General features: G+C 42.0%; 2 protein-coding genes across 2 annotated transcripts; one reads left to right on the plus strand and one right to left on the minus strand.

The window, feature by feature from the left end:
* Positions 1 to 476: 476 nt before the first annotated feature.
* On the plus strand, positions 477 to 5,492 carry LOC104112136 (E3 ubiquitin-protein ligase WAV3-like). The gene is made up of 3 exons (XM_033660247.2): positions 477 to 695; positions 2,876 to 3,416; positions 3,894 to 5,492. The coding sequence occupies exons 1-3, from the start codon at positions 582 to 584 to the stop codon at positions 5,075 to 5,077; spliced, it is 1,839 nt and encodes a 612-aa protein (XP_033516138.1). The 5' UTR covers positions 477 to 581; the 3' UTR covers positions 5,078 to 5,492.
* A 162-nt stretch (positions 5,493 to 5,654) lies between these two features.
* LOC108945158 (uncharacterized) lies at positions 5,655 to 16,249 on the minus strand. The gene is made up of 6 exons (XM_070194399.1): positions 16,219 to 16,249; positions 15,792 to 15,929; positions 15,415 to 15,749; positions 14,988 to 15,179; positions 14,610 to 14,849; positions 5,655 to 5,786 (listed from the first exon to the last, which is right to left on the minus strand). Exons 1-6 carry the CDS (start codon positions 16,247 to 16,249, stop codon positions 5,655 to 5,657), a joined length of 1,068 nt encoding a protein of 355 aa, XP_070050500.1.
* Between the last annotated feature and the right edge of the window lie 1,086 nt (positions 16,250 to 17,335).

The raw sequence follows: 17,335 nt of genomic DNA on the forward strand, positions 1-17,335 counted from the left end.
CTAGACTGTGATTATGTAAAAAGTTCGATAAATCGTTAATATATATAACTTAAATCCTTTTCTAAGTCATGTTTATTTACGTGCATTGATCGTGTTAAAAATGTGAACCAAATACCACCTTTCAATATTTTTTTAAAGCCCTTCAAAATTTTAAACTAAATGTCATCTTAACATAAAATCTTTATAGTTTATATAATCTTTGCACTATTAATATACAACATTAAATTTAAACTCTTCTATAATAATAATACGTTCATATCTCATTTAGTGTTTGACTTCATAGATGTTCACTCCATACCATAATTAGTTTATCCGTTGAAACTCATTATTTAATGCTTAATTGAAATAAATCTCTTCCCTAAAATGTAGTCTTCCAAACGCAAGAGCTAGATGGTGATAGTATAAAAAGTTTGACACATCATTAATATAGATAACTTAAATTCTTTTTAAATCACGTTTATTTACATGAACTGATCGTGCAAAAAGTATGAATCAAATACCACCTTGATAGTTTGATTTTGTTTTTTAGAAGTAAATGTCAGTCATTTTTAAGAAAGGTCTTCTTCAAAACTTTGAACCAAATGCCCTCTGACGATAACTCCCATTCCAAATCACCCGCAAATCCGCCGTCTTCCTCCTCCTCCTCCCTGTCCCATTTCTCCAGGAGCTTCACCACCACCACACGATCATCAAAGGTCCGTATTTTTCATTTTCTCCTCTGTTTTTTTTATTTTTTATTTTTTTTAACTATTTTCCATTTTCTTCCCGATTTTTCTTGCCTGAAAGTTTTCATCTTTTTCCAATTCTTACTTCCCGGCAGCCCCTAATTTGCCGCTAAAATGCGTCATCACCGGGTATAGCAAGCTGGCGCAAGACCAGCTTTTTCTCTAACTGAAATTCATAACCTATTCTTTTACTAAAATAACCTTAAGTTATTCTTGGCTAGTGTTGTAGTTTGGACATATAAATGAGGGCAATATTGGGATTAATATTTGTCACATTTGTTTTTTTGGGCATTGATTTCGGTAATAAATGAACGAATGAAATCTAGCTTTACAAGATACTGAAACCAGGATTATGCTGACGGAGACGGGATGTAATGACAAAATCGTCCTCCACTTTGGTTTTAAAGTCCATCAAGGTCGGAAGGTTAAAAAGGTCATTTGAAGTGAAAACTTAAAGTTGACCTTTCTTGGACTTTTCCATACAGACGTTTTAAATTGACCGTTTGTAATCAGTAAAAAAACAATCTTTTCTTACTCCGAAAACTTTTCTCGGGAAAAAAAATAAAACACATGTTGTTCGAATACAACTCATGCATAAGGTACAATCTTAGCATGGCACGATGAAATGGTATTCTCCTCTCCATGTGTCATGTGAGCCACATTCCCTTATTACCAAAGATTGATATGAGTGTGAAGAATTTTTTCTAAATAACAGTAGCATCCTGACCAATTTGTGTACTTCGATTATTCTAACGGATAACTCTGTGCCGGGTAACTGTTGCTTTTCAATTTGGGATACTGATCGTTTGTGTTTAGACGAATGGGTAATCTCTATTCTTGGTTAAGATCCTTTGACAATTTCTTATGCCAGCTATTTGTGAGTCTTTTGTAATGATGGAGTTGGACCATTTCTAAAATTGGATTGCGTTTGGCATAGTTTAAGACATAACTCAACTTGACTTACTACTTATACCAGTATTTCGTTTCTGTACATGCGTTTGCTTTTAGTACTTAACCGTAGCAAAAATGAGATGGTTTTGTTAAGCTGCTTCCTATCTACCTAAACATGGGTAGAGTTACCTAATATTTGTGCCGGTGAAGGCAGCAGACATCTGGTGGAATGGTGGATGTGCGGACAAGCTGGTGCGGACATCATTGTAGTAAAATAGATTTTAAAAGAAGCTGGACATGGTAAACGAGCTCTTAGTGAAAGAATGAGATTAGGACCTGATCTCAACAGAAGTCTCAAGGATTTGAACTTCTACATTTTTTTACTATGCATTTCCATGATCACCAACCTATAATCACTGGTCCCTTAGCTAATCTTGAACTGGCCAGGTCATGCGTAAACACGATACACCAGCAATTTGATTATTCTTATCAAGGAGAAAAAATTCATTCCAGTACACTTATGTTCTAGACTAGAATTTGAAATAGTTTTCTTGCTAAAAACATAAATATATGAAGCCTCTTATCATTAGTACTTGTTAGACATTTCACATCATGTCATCATCTATATTTTATTGGAACATTCTCTTCAACGTAAATTGTTAATATTGTTTTATTAAGTTTCTCGAAATGTAGTCAAATAATGACGCATGACATATCCTGTTCCGACAGACAGTGTCCACGTAGTGAACTACAATCTCGTTCCAATTATATGACCTAACTGATCTACGTATTGGTAATTGTCTGTGAATATCATATCTATTTCCCAAAACACCTGAGATATTGTCTTACATCTTTCATATGAAGAAGTTACTGATTAACCTTGATTCATGGTGGCAAAAGTTGCAGATAAAGCACTAGACATCATGAAAATTGTTGTACTTTTGTCTGAAGCTGCTTGTTTAGTCTTTTAACAGAAACTACTTTTTTAATTTTCCTTTTATTTTTGGCCCTTGCTCCCATGTAAAACATTTCATAGATTCATATTTTTGTGTTTATGAGGACAACTTGCAGTATAGTAATAATCCAATGCCATTTTTGAAGTAGACTAAACTTATGCTGTCCATTACTTGGTTGAGTGGCTAATGTATGCATTTTCAACTATGAACATGGAATGTGATGATGGACTATTTCTCCAAACATGAAATGCAAAACTGTAATGATATTAAAATTCTGCTTTGTCTATTTAATTGTTGTTACAGAGAACATGTGCCATTTGCCTTGGGAGTATGAAAGCTGGGAATGGTCAGGCCATCTTCACTGCTGAATGCAGCCATGCTTTCCACTTCAGCTGCATTGGCAATAGTGTTAAGCATGGAAACCGCCTTTGCCCTATCTGCAGATGCAAATGGAAGGAAATCCCTCTCCAATTTCCCACCTTCAGTACTGATGTAAACGGTATCAATGTTGGAGGATCTCGCGTGTCTCCTTACCATGTAGTACTTGAAGATCCTGTTAACTTCTCTTGTCCTCTACCAACAATATCTCCACCTTGTCCCCAACACATTCCATTCTTGGATGATGAGCCCCTTCTCAACATCACCGTGGATCATACCTCCTCTCCTTCCGCACTTTATTCGGGAAATATCCTCATGAAATCTTTTGCAGAATTTCCTGCAGTTGGTGCTGCTGAAGATGTGCCAAGATTTGCAGTTCTTGTTGGATTAAGGGCACCACCACTCTTAGATGGTGCTCAGGACCTAGAGCGTGCGCCGATTGACCTAGTTGCGGTGCTAGATGTTAGTGGGAGCCTAAGTTGCCCCGACATGGCAATTTAGGTGCCGCACCCGTGTCGACACGACACTAGTATGGGTGTGGGTATGGGATCCGTACCAGATCTGGTCAAACAATTTTGGGTACTTTGATCACGACGGATAGAAAAATTCGAGACGAGATACAATTTGTTTACCGAAATCAGAACTAAAACTAAGGTAAATTTGAAGAAAATAGCATATCTTATCTAGGAAATCAATCTTTTACTTATCTACAACTTGAGAATAAAAAGGAAATCCACACTTTACAAGCTATACGTAAGTATGCCACAAAATTTCTCATAAATTAGAGAGATTTTTATTTTTTAAAATTATTTTTAGCCGGATCCCCGCACACGTATCCGTACTAGGATCCATATCCCCGAATCTTAAAATTTACATCTTGAAAGATCCGACCTCTAGATCCGCACCCGTGTCGGACACCCGCATCCGTGTCCGAGCAACTTAGGTGGAAGCATGAATGGATCAAAGTTGACTCTCTTGAAGCAAGCAGTGTGCTTTGTGATAGATAACTTGGGGCCTTCCGACCTGCTAGCTATTGTTACTTTCTCATCAAGAGCTCAAAGAAACTTTCCCTTGCGAAGGATGACTGAACAAGGGCGTCAAGAAGCTGCACTAGCTATCAATGGTATTTCAGCAAATGGTGGGACAAATATTGTGGAAGGACTCAAGATTGGGGCTCGTGTTCTTGAAGAAAGGCTTGAAAAGAATCCAGTCGCGAGTATCATTCTCTTGTCTGATGGGAGAGACACCTATAACAGTGATAATGTGAATCGACGCAATAGCAATAGAAATCATAGATCCTCAAATCCAACATTGATCCCTGATTATTTGAGTCTATTGCCTTCTTCCATTCGTCCTTGCAATAGAGAAGTGCCAGAGGCAGAGGATTTGTCAACTTTCCCTGTTCATACGTTCGGGTTTGGTCCAGACCATGATTCTTCTGCTATGCATGCTATATCTGATGCATCAGGGGGCACATTTTCATTCATTGAATCTGTTATTACTGTTCAAGATGCATTTGCAATGTGTATTGGTGGTCTCCTCAGTGTTGTAGTCCAGGAGCTTCAACTTAGCTGCACAGCAGCATCACCTGGAGTGAAGATTGTGTCCATTCCTTCAGGAAGATATGCAAGTGAAATTTCCGAACAAGGACAGCAAGGCATAATTAACATCGGGGACTTGTATGCAGATGAGGAGAAAGAGTTTCTCGTATACTTGTCTATTCCCTCAGTTAAAACTGCTCAAGTTGAGGACATGGTGGAAACATCACTCTTGCAAATTGTTTGTTCTTACAAAAATACTGTGTCCAACGAAATGGTCAGAGTGGAGGCTAAGACAGTTAAGATACGTCGACCTCAAGTGCTGTCTCCTACAGATGTAGTAGTAAGCCTGGAGGTTGATAGGCAGATAAACCGCCTAGCAGTAGAGGAAACGATAGCAGAGGCACAAGAGATGGCAGAGAGGGGAAATCTTGAGGGTGCACAGGCTCTGCTAAATAACAGAAGGTCTTGCCTTTTGTCTTCAGCATCTGCCCAAGCAGGTGATGGTCTGTGTAACAGGCTTGACGCTGAACTGACTGAAATCACAGAGATGATGGCAAGTGAAGAACTCTACGAGCAAATGGGATGAGCTTATATGCTCTCTGGTTTAAGCTCACATTTTTGGCAGAGATCCACAACTAGGGGTGATACAACTATACAGCTAATACTACTAGGTGAGAGCTCAAACAATACAGGTGCCGTTGGCTATGAAACTCCAAGTATGTTAAGCATGGTCTCAAAGTCACAGAGCTTAACTATTAGTAATCCTCTTTGAACAAGTTCTGGATAAAGATTGCTAACTTCATTAGTTCTCAGGTTGATAGGTAAAATAGAACATGTTTAGTGACAAAATTCTGTGGAATTTAACTCTAGTAATGCCGCCTTTTCCCTGTCCCCCCGTTGGTCATTAGCAAATTAGATTCTTATCATTTGACTACTCAATAGATTGGAATGAAACATTTAGAGTTTACAACTTTATATATATTCCGCTATTTTCTGTTAAAGTGCTTTCTTTATTAAGTATCTTTTTCTATTTAATTTTGTTTTGTTTTACAAGCATGAGAGTTATTATAACTTCGGCCAAAGGGTTTTTGCCAAATCTTCCAAACATGCTGTTGTAACCCCCCCACCCCCCCACCCCTGTGGTGGCCTCCTCTTAGCCTGCCTCAACTCCCTTTCCTCCAAGAACCGTAGACAGACACATATTGGATGCTTATTTGGCTAACTGCAGAGGCAAGAATTTCATCAAGGTAATTCAAAAAATTACTCTTGTGCGTAGAGAATTCAACAATTTTTGTCTACACCAAAAAAAAAAAAAAAAAAAAATCATCTCTATGCATAGTACAATTTTCTGGCAGGGTGATTCAGTAAATGGAACCCTTCGGTAACGGAAATGTAAAAATTGTTGTAGTGTGGATGACAATTTAGATATTTGCCTGCTTTAAGACCATTTTTGTCTTTAACTCTTATCCAGCTATTGTTAATACTAGTAAATGTTGGTCGCACGGGCCAACAACACAGATACAAATGTTTTATTGCATCTTATAATTTCTTTTTCATTCAATTTTTTGCTTCATTTTTGTTTGTTTTAGATAATCCAAAGATTTAAAAGTTGCTTGTGATTTAAATTTGTTGCTCATGAGATATTAAAACAATTTCAAACTTTAAAATATGTGTAAACGGTCGAAATAGATTTCGGCCTTCGCACGTCTGATCGAGTTCGAAAGATAAGCGATCGAAGTGAGACTTCGAGATGAGTTCCGAAGATGGTACAAACAAGCTTCAAACTCGAGGGCCCGATCAATGTCGAGTTCGATATCATTATCAAGCTCGAATCCAAATCAAACTATGATGCAAAGTAAAGCTATCAAGCTTATGATCCAGAGACCGACCGATATTGACTCCGAATCAACTCAAGGGTCCGAGTCAGAATCGAGCTTAAGCCAAGATCGAGAGCTCGAGTCTGGATCGAGCTCAAGCCAAGATCGAGAGCTCGAGTCAAGATCGAGCTCACATACAAAAGCCGTTGCAATCCCACTAGAGGAGAGAATCTTGGCAGTAATTATGAAAAAGCTGATCTATCATGGACTTCCCACTGAGTATTTTTAATTATATTTAAAGTAAGATCCCTCTACTATAAAGGACGAGGGTTATCATTTCTGGAAGGGCAGTTTTCACAAAGAGCTCACATTGTAATTCAAGCACGATATCATCTTATATTCAAGAGTTACTCTTTTAAGCCTAAAAAACTGATCCATCTTGCTTAGTCCTAAAAATTATTTTCTTCACAACTTTGTTTATTTTACATTCTTTGCAGTTCATATTTGATATTTTCTTTTATCCTTACGATTTGTATTAAGCTATACCACATATCCTTAGATCTACGTATAAATTCAACTCTATCCGTTTTTCGGGTAAACAGTTTGGCGCCCACCGTGAGGCTAAAGATAACAGTGGTTATTTGATACGAATCTGAAAAAATACGCCATTGTGTTTTGCGCTTGTTTCCGAAAATATCTTGAATTTCGGATTAGCTACGCCTAACCACCAATCAAATGGCTTCACCAATCGACAACAGAGTCGGCCTTCAAGACGAAAATAACAACTTGACACCCAGTACTGAAAGACCACTTGTAAACACCGTTGGAGCTCGAATCGGAGCGCCAATAGATATCAATTCGCATGTAGCCATTGAGGCGAACCTACATGCTGAACTCAAGAATAGCATCCATGGTGGTACTCGGTCTGCAGCTCGAGATACCCATAACGTCGAGGAAAACGGCATTAGCTTGCGTGTTATTTTTGAAATGTTGTAAGCCCAACAGGCAGCAATAGCTCAGTTGCAGAGTCAAACCCAGCTACGAAGCAGGCCGGAACCCAATCCACCTCGAGAAATCACCCACAGAACGGGGCCAGCCATAGTGAAGTCAAATGAGCAAGAATCGGGGACTACTCCCGAAATTGCTAAATTGCTCGAGGAACTCACAAAGCGAGTCGAAGCCAACGATAAAAAGTAGAAACTTATAACTCTAGGGTCGATCAGATCCCGGGAGCTCCACCAATGATAAAAGGGTTGGATTCGAAAAAAATCGTGCAAAAACCTTTTCCCTCGAGCACAATCCCGAAACTAATCCCCATAACATTTCGTATGCCCGAAATTTCCAAATATAATGGAACGACCGATCCCAACGAGCACGTCACTTCTTACACATATGCCATCAAGGGCAATGATTTAGAAGACGATGAAATCGAATATGTGTTGTTAAAAAAATTCGGAAAGACCCTCTCGAAGGGGGCAATGATTTGGTATCACAACCTACCACCAAATTCCATCGACTCATTCGCCATGTTAGCAGATTCTTTTGTGAAAGCACATGCCGGTGCCATAAAAGTCGCAACAAGGAAATCGGACCTCTTCAAGGTAAGACAAAAGGATAACGAGATGCTGAGGGAGTTCGTATCTCGTTTTCAAATGGAACGAATGGACTTGCCACCAGTCACAGACGATTGGGCTATTCAGGCTTTCACTCAAGGTTTGAACAAAAAAAGTTCGACGGCTTCACGGTGATTAAAGCATAACCTGATTGAATACGCAGCCATCACGTGGGCCGACGTGCACAATCGGTACCAATCAAAAATTAGGGTCGAAGATGATTAATTGGGGTCTAAACCCACTGTTTGAAGGGGTACTAATCGAGAACGAGGTCCGATCGGGGATCGATACCAACCGTACAATGGAAGCCACAAAGTCAGTGAATCGAGACATAACCTCGGGCAAAATAACAAAAGAAGTGATCGAGGTCAAGGGTCCCGGGGGCTGATGAACAGAAATAGGTTCGATAGGCCTGCCGGATCTAAGGAAGCACCTCGGCTATCGGAATATAACTTCAGCATTGATGCATCCGCCATCGTTTCGGCTATCGGACGCATTAAAGATACTAAATGGCCTCGACCCATGCATACCGATCCTTCCCAGAGGAATCCCAATCAAATGTGTGAATATCATGGCACCCATGGCCACAGAACGGAAGATTGCAGGCAACTAAGAGAGGAAGTAGCCCGGCTATTCAACAAAGGGAACCTTTGAGAATTTTTGAGCGATAGGGCGAAGAACCATTTTAAAAACAGGGATTTCGGCAAGCAAAACGAACAAGACGAACCACAGCACGTCATTCACATGATCATCGGCAGCGCCAATATCCCTCAGGGACCAGTGCTTAAACGCACTAAGACATCGATTGTGAGAGAAAAGCGATCTCGAACTCAAGATTACACACCCATAGGAACTTTGTCCTTCAATGATGAAGATGCAGAAGGAATCATACAACCTCTTAACGATGCACTAGTAATATTCGTACTCATGAATAAAACTTAAGTTAAGCGTGTGTTGATTGATCCAGGTAGCTCGGCCAACATCATCAGATTGAAGGTCGTAGAACAACTCGGCATGCAAGACCAAATCGTACCCGCAACCCTGGTTCTAAACGGATTCAATATGGCATGTGAAACCACCAAAGGCGAGATAATTCTACCAATAAACGTGGTCGGAACCATCCAGGAAACGAAGTTCCACGTGATCGAAGGCGACATGAGATATAACGCCCTTTTCGAAAGGCCATGGATCCACAACATGAAAGCTGTACCTTCGACCCTACACCAGGTCCTCAAATTCCCAATATCGAGAGGGGTCGAAATAGTGTACGGAGAACAACCAGCCACAAGAGAAATGTTCGCCGTCGAGGAAGCGAAACCAATATCCTCACCTTCGCCAGTAAAGGGATCGGGCTCAGAAGGGGAGCGAGATACCAAATAGCAATCACAGACATCGGCCTTGACCCAATCAGTAACCAGAAGATCGAAGAAGATGATGATCAGAGGATCCCTCGATCCTTCGTGATTCCCGATGACTCCGACGCCACCAAATCAACGATTGAGGAACTGGAGCAAGTCACACTAATCGAGCACTGGCCCAAATGGAAGGTATACCTGGGAACGGGGTTGAGCCCCGAACTCAGGAAGAAACTTATTCAATTTCTTATCGATAACATCGATTGCTTTGCCTGGTCCCATTTAGATATAATAGGGATCCCACCAGACATAACGACGCATCAACAAGCTTGGACCCTAGATTCAGACCGGTGAAGCAAAAGAGAAGACCCCAGTCCGAGGTAAAGCACGCATTCATAAAGGACGAGGTAACCAAACTTCTCAAGATAGGGTCCATTCGGGAGGTGAAATATCCCGAATGGTTAGCCAACGTAGTTATAGTTCCTAAAAAAGGGAACAAACTTAGAATGTGTGTGGACTATAAGGATTTGAACAAAGCATGCCCCAAAGATTCCTTTCCGCTACCCAACATCGATCGCATGATCGATGCCACGGCCGGCCATGAGATCCTCACTTTTCTCGATGCCTATTTCGGGTATAATCAAATCCAGATGAACCCGGAGGACCAGGAAAAGACTTCATTTGTCACCAAATATGGAACATATTGTTATAATGTGATGCCCTTTGGGCTAAAAAATGCAGGGGCTACTTACCAACGCCTAGTAAATAAAATGTTCGAAGAACAAATAGGTAAATCAATGGAAGTTTATATTGATGACATGCTGGTTAAGTCCCTGTGCGCAGAGGACCATTTGACCTATTTGCAGGAAACGTTCGAGATTTTGAGGAAATACAACATGAAGCTCAACCCCGAAAAATGTGCTTTCGGGGTCGGTTCAGGCAAGTTCCTCGGCTTCAAGGTGTCAAATCGGGGAATCGAGATTAACCCCGACAAAATCAAGGCCATCGAAGACATCACCATCGTGGACAGTGTGAAAGCTGTACAAAGGCTAACGGGACGGATTGCAGCCTTAGGCCGATTCATTTCGAGATCCTCAGATTGAAGTCACAAATTTTTCTCTCTGCTCAAAAAGAAGAACGATTTCGCTTGGACCCCGGAGTGCCAACATGTATTAGAGGAACTAAAACGATATCTATCGAGCCCACCACTACTTCACACTCCAAAACACAGACGGAAAACTTTGCTTGTACTTGGCCATATCGAAAATCGCAGTAAGCGGTGTCCTAGTTCGAGAAGAGCAAGGCACGCAATTTCCCATTTATTATATAAGTCAGACCTTGGGTAAAGCAGAAACTAGATATCCGCACCTAGAAAAATTGGCACTTGCACTGATAAGTGCCTCTAGATAGTTAAGACTGTACTTTCAATGTCACCCCATATGCGTATTAACCACTTACCCGCTTCGTAATATTTTGCACAAGCCCGTACTATCAGGCCGATTGGCCAAATGGGCCGTCGAAATCAGTGGGTATGATATCAAATATCAATCCCGTACGGCCATCAAGTCTCAAATTTTAGCAGACTTCATGGCCGATTTCATGCTAACCCTCGTACCCGAAGTCGAAAAAGAACTCCTGTTGAAATCGGGTATGTCATCGGGGGTATGGACCCTTTTTACGGACGGGGCTTCGAACGTGAAGGGGTCCAGGCTAGGCATAGTTTTAAAGCCACCCAAGGGCAACACTATTAGGCAATCTATTAAAACTACCAGGTTGACTAACAACGGGGCCGAGTATGAGGCCATGATTGCAGGTCTCGAGCTAGCTAAAAACTTGGGAGCAGAAGTCATTGAAGCCAAATGTGACTCTTTGCTGGTGGTAAGTCAAGTAAGCAAAACCTTTGAAGTTCGAGAAGATAGAATGCAAAGGTATTTGGACAAACTACATGCCACTTTGCACCATTTCAAACAATGGACTTTACAGCATGTTCCACGAGAGAAAAATAGTGAGGCCGATGCACTTGCGAATTTGGGTTCATCGGTCGAGGAAGGTGACTTGAGCTCGGGGACTGTCGTTCAACTCTCGAGATCCGTGATCGAAGAAGGTCGTGCCGAGATAAATTCTACGAGCTTAACCTGGGATTGGAGAAATAAGTATATTGAATACTTGAAAAATGAAAAGCTCCCATCGGACCCTAAAGATTCAAGGGCACTACGGACTAAAGCTGCTCGATTCACGTTGGCTTCAGATGGAACGCTATACCGAAGGACATTTGATGGACCATTGGCAGTATGCTTGGGTCTAGGATATACCGATTACATCCTACGTGAGGTGCACGAGGGCACTTGTGGGAATCACTCCGGTGCAGATCCACTAGTCCAAAAAAAAATCAGGGTAGGGTATTATTGGGTCGATATGGAAAAAGATGCGAAGGAATTTGTTCAAAAATGTGACAAATTCACTCAGTCCATATCCCCATGACAAATGCAAAGGTTTGCACCAATGATCCATTAACCCGGGGAGCAACTTCACTCAGTCCTATCCCCATGGCCATTCATGAAATAGGGAATGGATATCGTCGGCCCTCTGCTATCAACCCCAGGTAAAGCTAAATTCATTTTATTTATGACTGACTATTTCTCTAAATGCGTTGAAGCACAGGCGTTCGACAAAGTAAGAGAGAGAGAGGTTATAGACTTTATCTGGGATCATATCGTATGTCGATTCGGGATACCCGCCGAAATAGTGTGTGACAATGGGAAACAATTTGTTGGCAGCAAAGTGACGAAATTCTTTGAAGATCACAAAATAAGAAGGATATTATCAACACCGTATCACCCCAGTGGGAACGGACAAGCTGAATCAACGAACAAAACTATCATTCAAAACCTAAAGAAGAGGCTAAATGACGCTAAAGGAAAACGGAGAGAAATCCTACCCGAAGTCCTTTGGGCATATCGAATAACTTAAAAATCTAGTACGGGGGCAAACCCGTTCTCCTTAGTATATGGGTCCGAAGCCTTGATACCCGTCGAAGTCGGCGAACCCAGTGCCAGATTTCGATACATAACAGAACTACAAAATAACGAGGCTATGAACACTAGACTCAAATTATCGGACGAAAAACGATAAGCTGCTCTCATCCAATTGGCCGCCCAAAAGCAACGAATCGAAAGATACTATAATCGAAGAACCAAGCTCCGCCATTTTAATCCCGGGGACTTAGTGCTAAGAAAAGTCACCCTCAATACCCGAAATCCGAACGAAGGAAAACTAGGACCGAACTGGGAAGGACCATATCAGGTTCTCAAGAACGTCGGAAAGGGATCATACAAGCTCGACATTATAAACGGCAAACAACTATCAAGCAATTGGAATGTATCACATCTAAAACAATACTACTGTTAAGGTACAACCCTCCCATATTCATTTACATTTCAAAACTAACCCCTGCAGAAGTCCGATCAGGAGCTAAGATGGATCCTTCAATACGAAGCCTTAGGTCTGAAAGCACGTGTTGCACTCTTTTTCCCTTAGACCGGTTTTATCCCAAATGGGCTTTTCGGCAAGTTTTTTAATGAGGCAACTAATGATCGTATTGCACTTACAACAGTATCCGAGGCCTCTTTACAATTGACTTCGAATACTGGGGGGGCATTAGCCCTCAAATATATCAAATTCTGATGCAAGAAAATTATTTCGCAACAACGGGGTTCCAATAGGAAAAGTTGTAAGAGCCAAATGGTCAAAACGAACCATGCTCATGTAGTTGGCCCGAACCTAGACGCGAAACATGAACACATGTATAATGACTTGCAAAGAAAGTTCTCCTCTTTACCGATATCTTATATCCAAGAAACATTACTCTATTTGGGGATTTATTATGCAAACAAAATTAAGATAAACTCGACCACTAAGCCTACGTGCTACTTTTATTTCGAGTTCGAGAAAGCACTCACTCGACCATTACGCCTACGGGCTACATTACTTCGAGTTCGAATCATTCACTCGACGACTAAGCCTACGAGCTACTTTTATTTCGAGTTCGAGCAAGCACTCACTCAACCATTATGCCTACGGGCTGCATTACTTCGAGTTCGAATCATTCACTCGACGACTAAGCCTACGGGCTACTTTTATTTCGAGTTCGAGCAAGCACTCACTCGACCATTACACCTACAGGCTACATTACTTCGAGTTCGAATCATTCACTCGACTACTAAGCCTACGGGCTACTTTTATTTTGAGTTCGAGCAAACACTCACTCGACCATTACGCCTACAGGCTACATTACTTCAAGTACGAATCATTCACTCAACGACTAAGCCTACGGGCTACTTTTATTTTGAGTTCGAGCAAGCACTCACTCGACCATTATGCCTACGGGCTACATTACTTCGAGTTCGAATCATTCACTCGACTACTAAGCCTACGGGCTACTTTTATTTCGAGTTCGAGCAAGCACTCACTCGACCATTACGCCTACGGGCTACATTACTTCGAGTTCGAATCATAACTCGACTACTAAGCCTACGTGATACTTTTATTTTGAGTTCGAGCAAACACTCACTCGACCATTACGCCTACAGGCTATATTATTTCGAGTTTAAATCATTCACTCGACTAAGCCTACGGGCTACCTTTATTTCAAGTTCGAGCAAGCACTCACTCGACCATTACGCCTACGAGCTACATTACTTCGAGTTCGAATCATTAACTCAACTACTAAGCCTATGGGCTACTTTTATTTCGAGTTCGAGCAAGCACTCATTCGACCATTACGCCTACATGCTATATTTCTTCGAGCTCGAATTATTAACTCAACTAATAAGCCTAAGGGCTACATCACTTCAAGTTTGAGTAAGCGCTCACTCGGTTATAGAGGCTACGAAGTCCAAATTTGATTTTGTTGTTTAAATCCTTGTGAAAACATTCATAAGGCGTGAATAAAGTCTTCACAAAATAGGAAATAAAACAGAAGCAAGTCGGCAAAAAAAGGGATATTTTTATATACAAAATTGTTTACATGATTGATTACAACGTAAAAATTAAGGACTAAGCTTCCTGATCATCCCCAGGAGCGGCCTCTTCTCTATCGGGCTCCCCCTCCCATTCTCGGATCCGCTCTTACTCCCATCGTCATCATCATCGTCATTGGAAACCAAGGCTTCAGCATCAGCTTCGAGTTCTTTGGCCCTTTTTATCTCTTCAGCGAGGTCGAAACCACGAGCATGGATCTCCTCTAGGGTTTCCCTCCGAGATCGACACTTAGCAAGTTCAACGACCCAATGTGCTCGAGTATCGGCGGTCTCGGCTGCCTCTCTTGGTTGGACCTGGGCATCTTCAGCATAGGCCCGATAGACGGCCACGAGTGCATCCACATCGGCCTTTGCCTTTTCGGCATCAGATTCGGCCTTGGCAAGTACAGAGGCCAACCGAGCCTCGAGCTCCTCTATTCTTCTTACTTGAGCCAAGCCTTTTTCCTTCATTCTCTGAAGTTGGGTTTTGGCCGATGGTAACTGGGCTCGAACAGTTTCTTTCTCTGCAGCAAAGCGGTCCATACCTTTTTTCCACTGCAAAGACTCCGCATTTATCACGTCGACCTCCTCACGAAGCTTCCCGATCATCTCAATTTTTTGCTGCAACTGGGAGACCGAAAAATTAGCCATCGTTCCGGTATCAAGCCCATAGGCTTTTGAAAGTATCATTACCTGCTCAGACAGATCGGTCTGATCTCGGTAAGCCTTGGCCAACTCAGCTCGGAGGTCTTTTATTTCCTTTTCCCTTTGACCTAAGAGAAGTTTTAGGGAGTTCCTCTCCTCAGTAACCCGTTGAAGGTCGGCCTCGTATCGACGCAACTCATTTTGGGACCGAGAACATGCTTCTCGATGAACTGCTACTGCCTGCAAAGAAACAAGAAACGAAGTTAGAAACGAAAAGTAAACATAAAGGTAGTACCGAAAAAATATTTTTAAGGCTTACCTGATTCAAAGCCTGCTGCACCCCGTGAAAAAGATCCGATTTATCACTAGTACCGGCAACGTCCTCGATACCGGTAAACAGGTCACGATAGGGATCCTCTCCATCATGAGGCCTGTCCAGATCGAGGGCCCCCAAAGCTTGGCCTTCCCGAATCACCCCTGCAGAAAAAACGGGGAAGGTGGGCGAATCTTCGATTGCTGCTGCCCCAAATGAATCACTTGGAGCATTCTCTTCGGTTCGAAGGGGTTCAAGAGGGGCCCCTTCAGACATATCCCCCATCCGTGGGCTCCGATGGGATGCATCTTCGATCTCCGATAATTTAGGGATTCCACCCGAATCTTTCTCCGATATATCCTCAGTTCTAGGCGGAGCCTCATGAAGCATCATCGATTTAGCTGCCGATGGGGCATCGGTGGTTCTCTTCGTTCGGACCGCCAGTGCGGACCCATCGTTTTCTTTTTCTTCTGCATCTTCATCCCTTAGACGCAGAACTGATTCCACGGTCAAAGGAATGACATTCTTGTTCGGCTTACGAGCCATCCTCTTCTTAGGTTTTGGATCTTCGGGAACAGAGGCTCTTTTTCTTTTATTTTCCTTCACAAGCTTTGGGACGGAGGCCAAAGTTTCTTCCTCGTTGGACAATGGCCTCAAAACCGCATCTTTGCCCAAACCTGTATATGGAAAATTTTATTAAAATATTTGGAAAGCATCTCGTTCGAATTATCAAAGAGTACGAGAAAGGGGCTTACCATGATTTTTGGCCTCCCATTGACCCTTTGACAAATCACGCCATGAGCGCTCGGCGTATGTAGAGGTCGAAACAAGAGCTCGTACCCAGTTCTTGAGATCAGGAACTGCTCTGGGCATTCAGGGAACCGCTGCATCACAAAAAGAAGAGTATCGATGAGAAAAGAAATGAAAGAACAAAATAGAAGGAAGTAACAGCAGGATCACACTTACGTTTCATATTCCACTCCTCGGGAAAGGGCATCTTTTCGGTCGAAATCAGGTCCGAACTCCTTACTCGAACGAACCTGCCCATCCAGCCCCGATCCATATCTTCATCAATGCTCGAGAACAGAGCCTTGGTAGCCCGACGCTGAAGTTTTATTAACCCTCCTCGAAAAAGTCGAGGACGGTACAATCGGATAAGATGGTCGAGGGTGAACGACATCCCCTCAATTTTGTTCACAAAGTATCGGATCAAGATAACGATCCATCAAAAAGAAGGATGGACCTGGCCTAGGATTATTTGGTATTGAGGACAGAAGTCAATAATAACGGAATCGAGGGGACCTAACATGAAAGGGTAAGTATACACATTCAAAAACTCTTTCACGTAAGTGGTGATATCTTCGTCAGAAGTAAGAATTATTATTTCTTTTTTATCCTAATTGCAATCTTTCTTTAGCTGTTTGAGGTGCTTCTCGGTTATCGAACACATGTATCTCGATACTGGCTCACATTAGCCAGGGACCGATGAGCCTTTATCGACCTTAAAATCAGAAGTAAGAACACATACCCCGGGAACACACTCCTCAGGCCGTGGTTTGCCGGTGTCTCATCGGCGGCACACTGTGAAGACGAAGCCTTCTCTTTCTGAGGAATGGTTTGTGATGTTTTTGCTATTTTTGAATTCAAAAGTGAGGAATAGAAGAAAGTGACGAAGATTTGGTAAAATTGAAGAGGGGCTTTTTGCAAAGAGAAATAACAGATTTGCGGGCAAGTCAGAGAATACGAAAAGGGACTTGGGGAAATTTAGAAGATTGGGGATGTAAAAGTAGTAAATGATAAAAGGAAGGGTTATTTATAGGTTTAAGCGATGGCGGTTCAGTATCAGCGGTGGCCGACCACCGTCTAACATGCATTAAATACCTTAAAAGACTAAATCGACGGGATAACTATGACGTGCGTCATGATCGAGCCCGATGGAAATGTCAGTTTATAATCCGATCGAGCTGTTGAAAAATCATATCGTTTCTCACCACATTCTTCCTGAGAAACGAGGGGACTATCTATATACGGTCGAAATAGATTTCGGCCTTCGCACGTCTGATCGAGTTCGAAAGATAGGCGA

The sequence above is a fragment of the Nicotiana tomentosiformis genome, chromosome 2 (assembly GCF_000390325.3).
Source record: "Nicotiana tomentosiformis chromosome 2, ASM39032v3, whole genome shotgun sequence".
Taxonomy (NCBI): domain Eukaryota; kingdom Viridiplantae; phylum Streptophyta; class Magnoliopsida; order Solanales; family Solanaceae; genus Nicotiana; species Nicotiana tomentosiformis.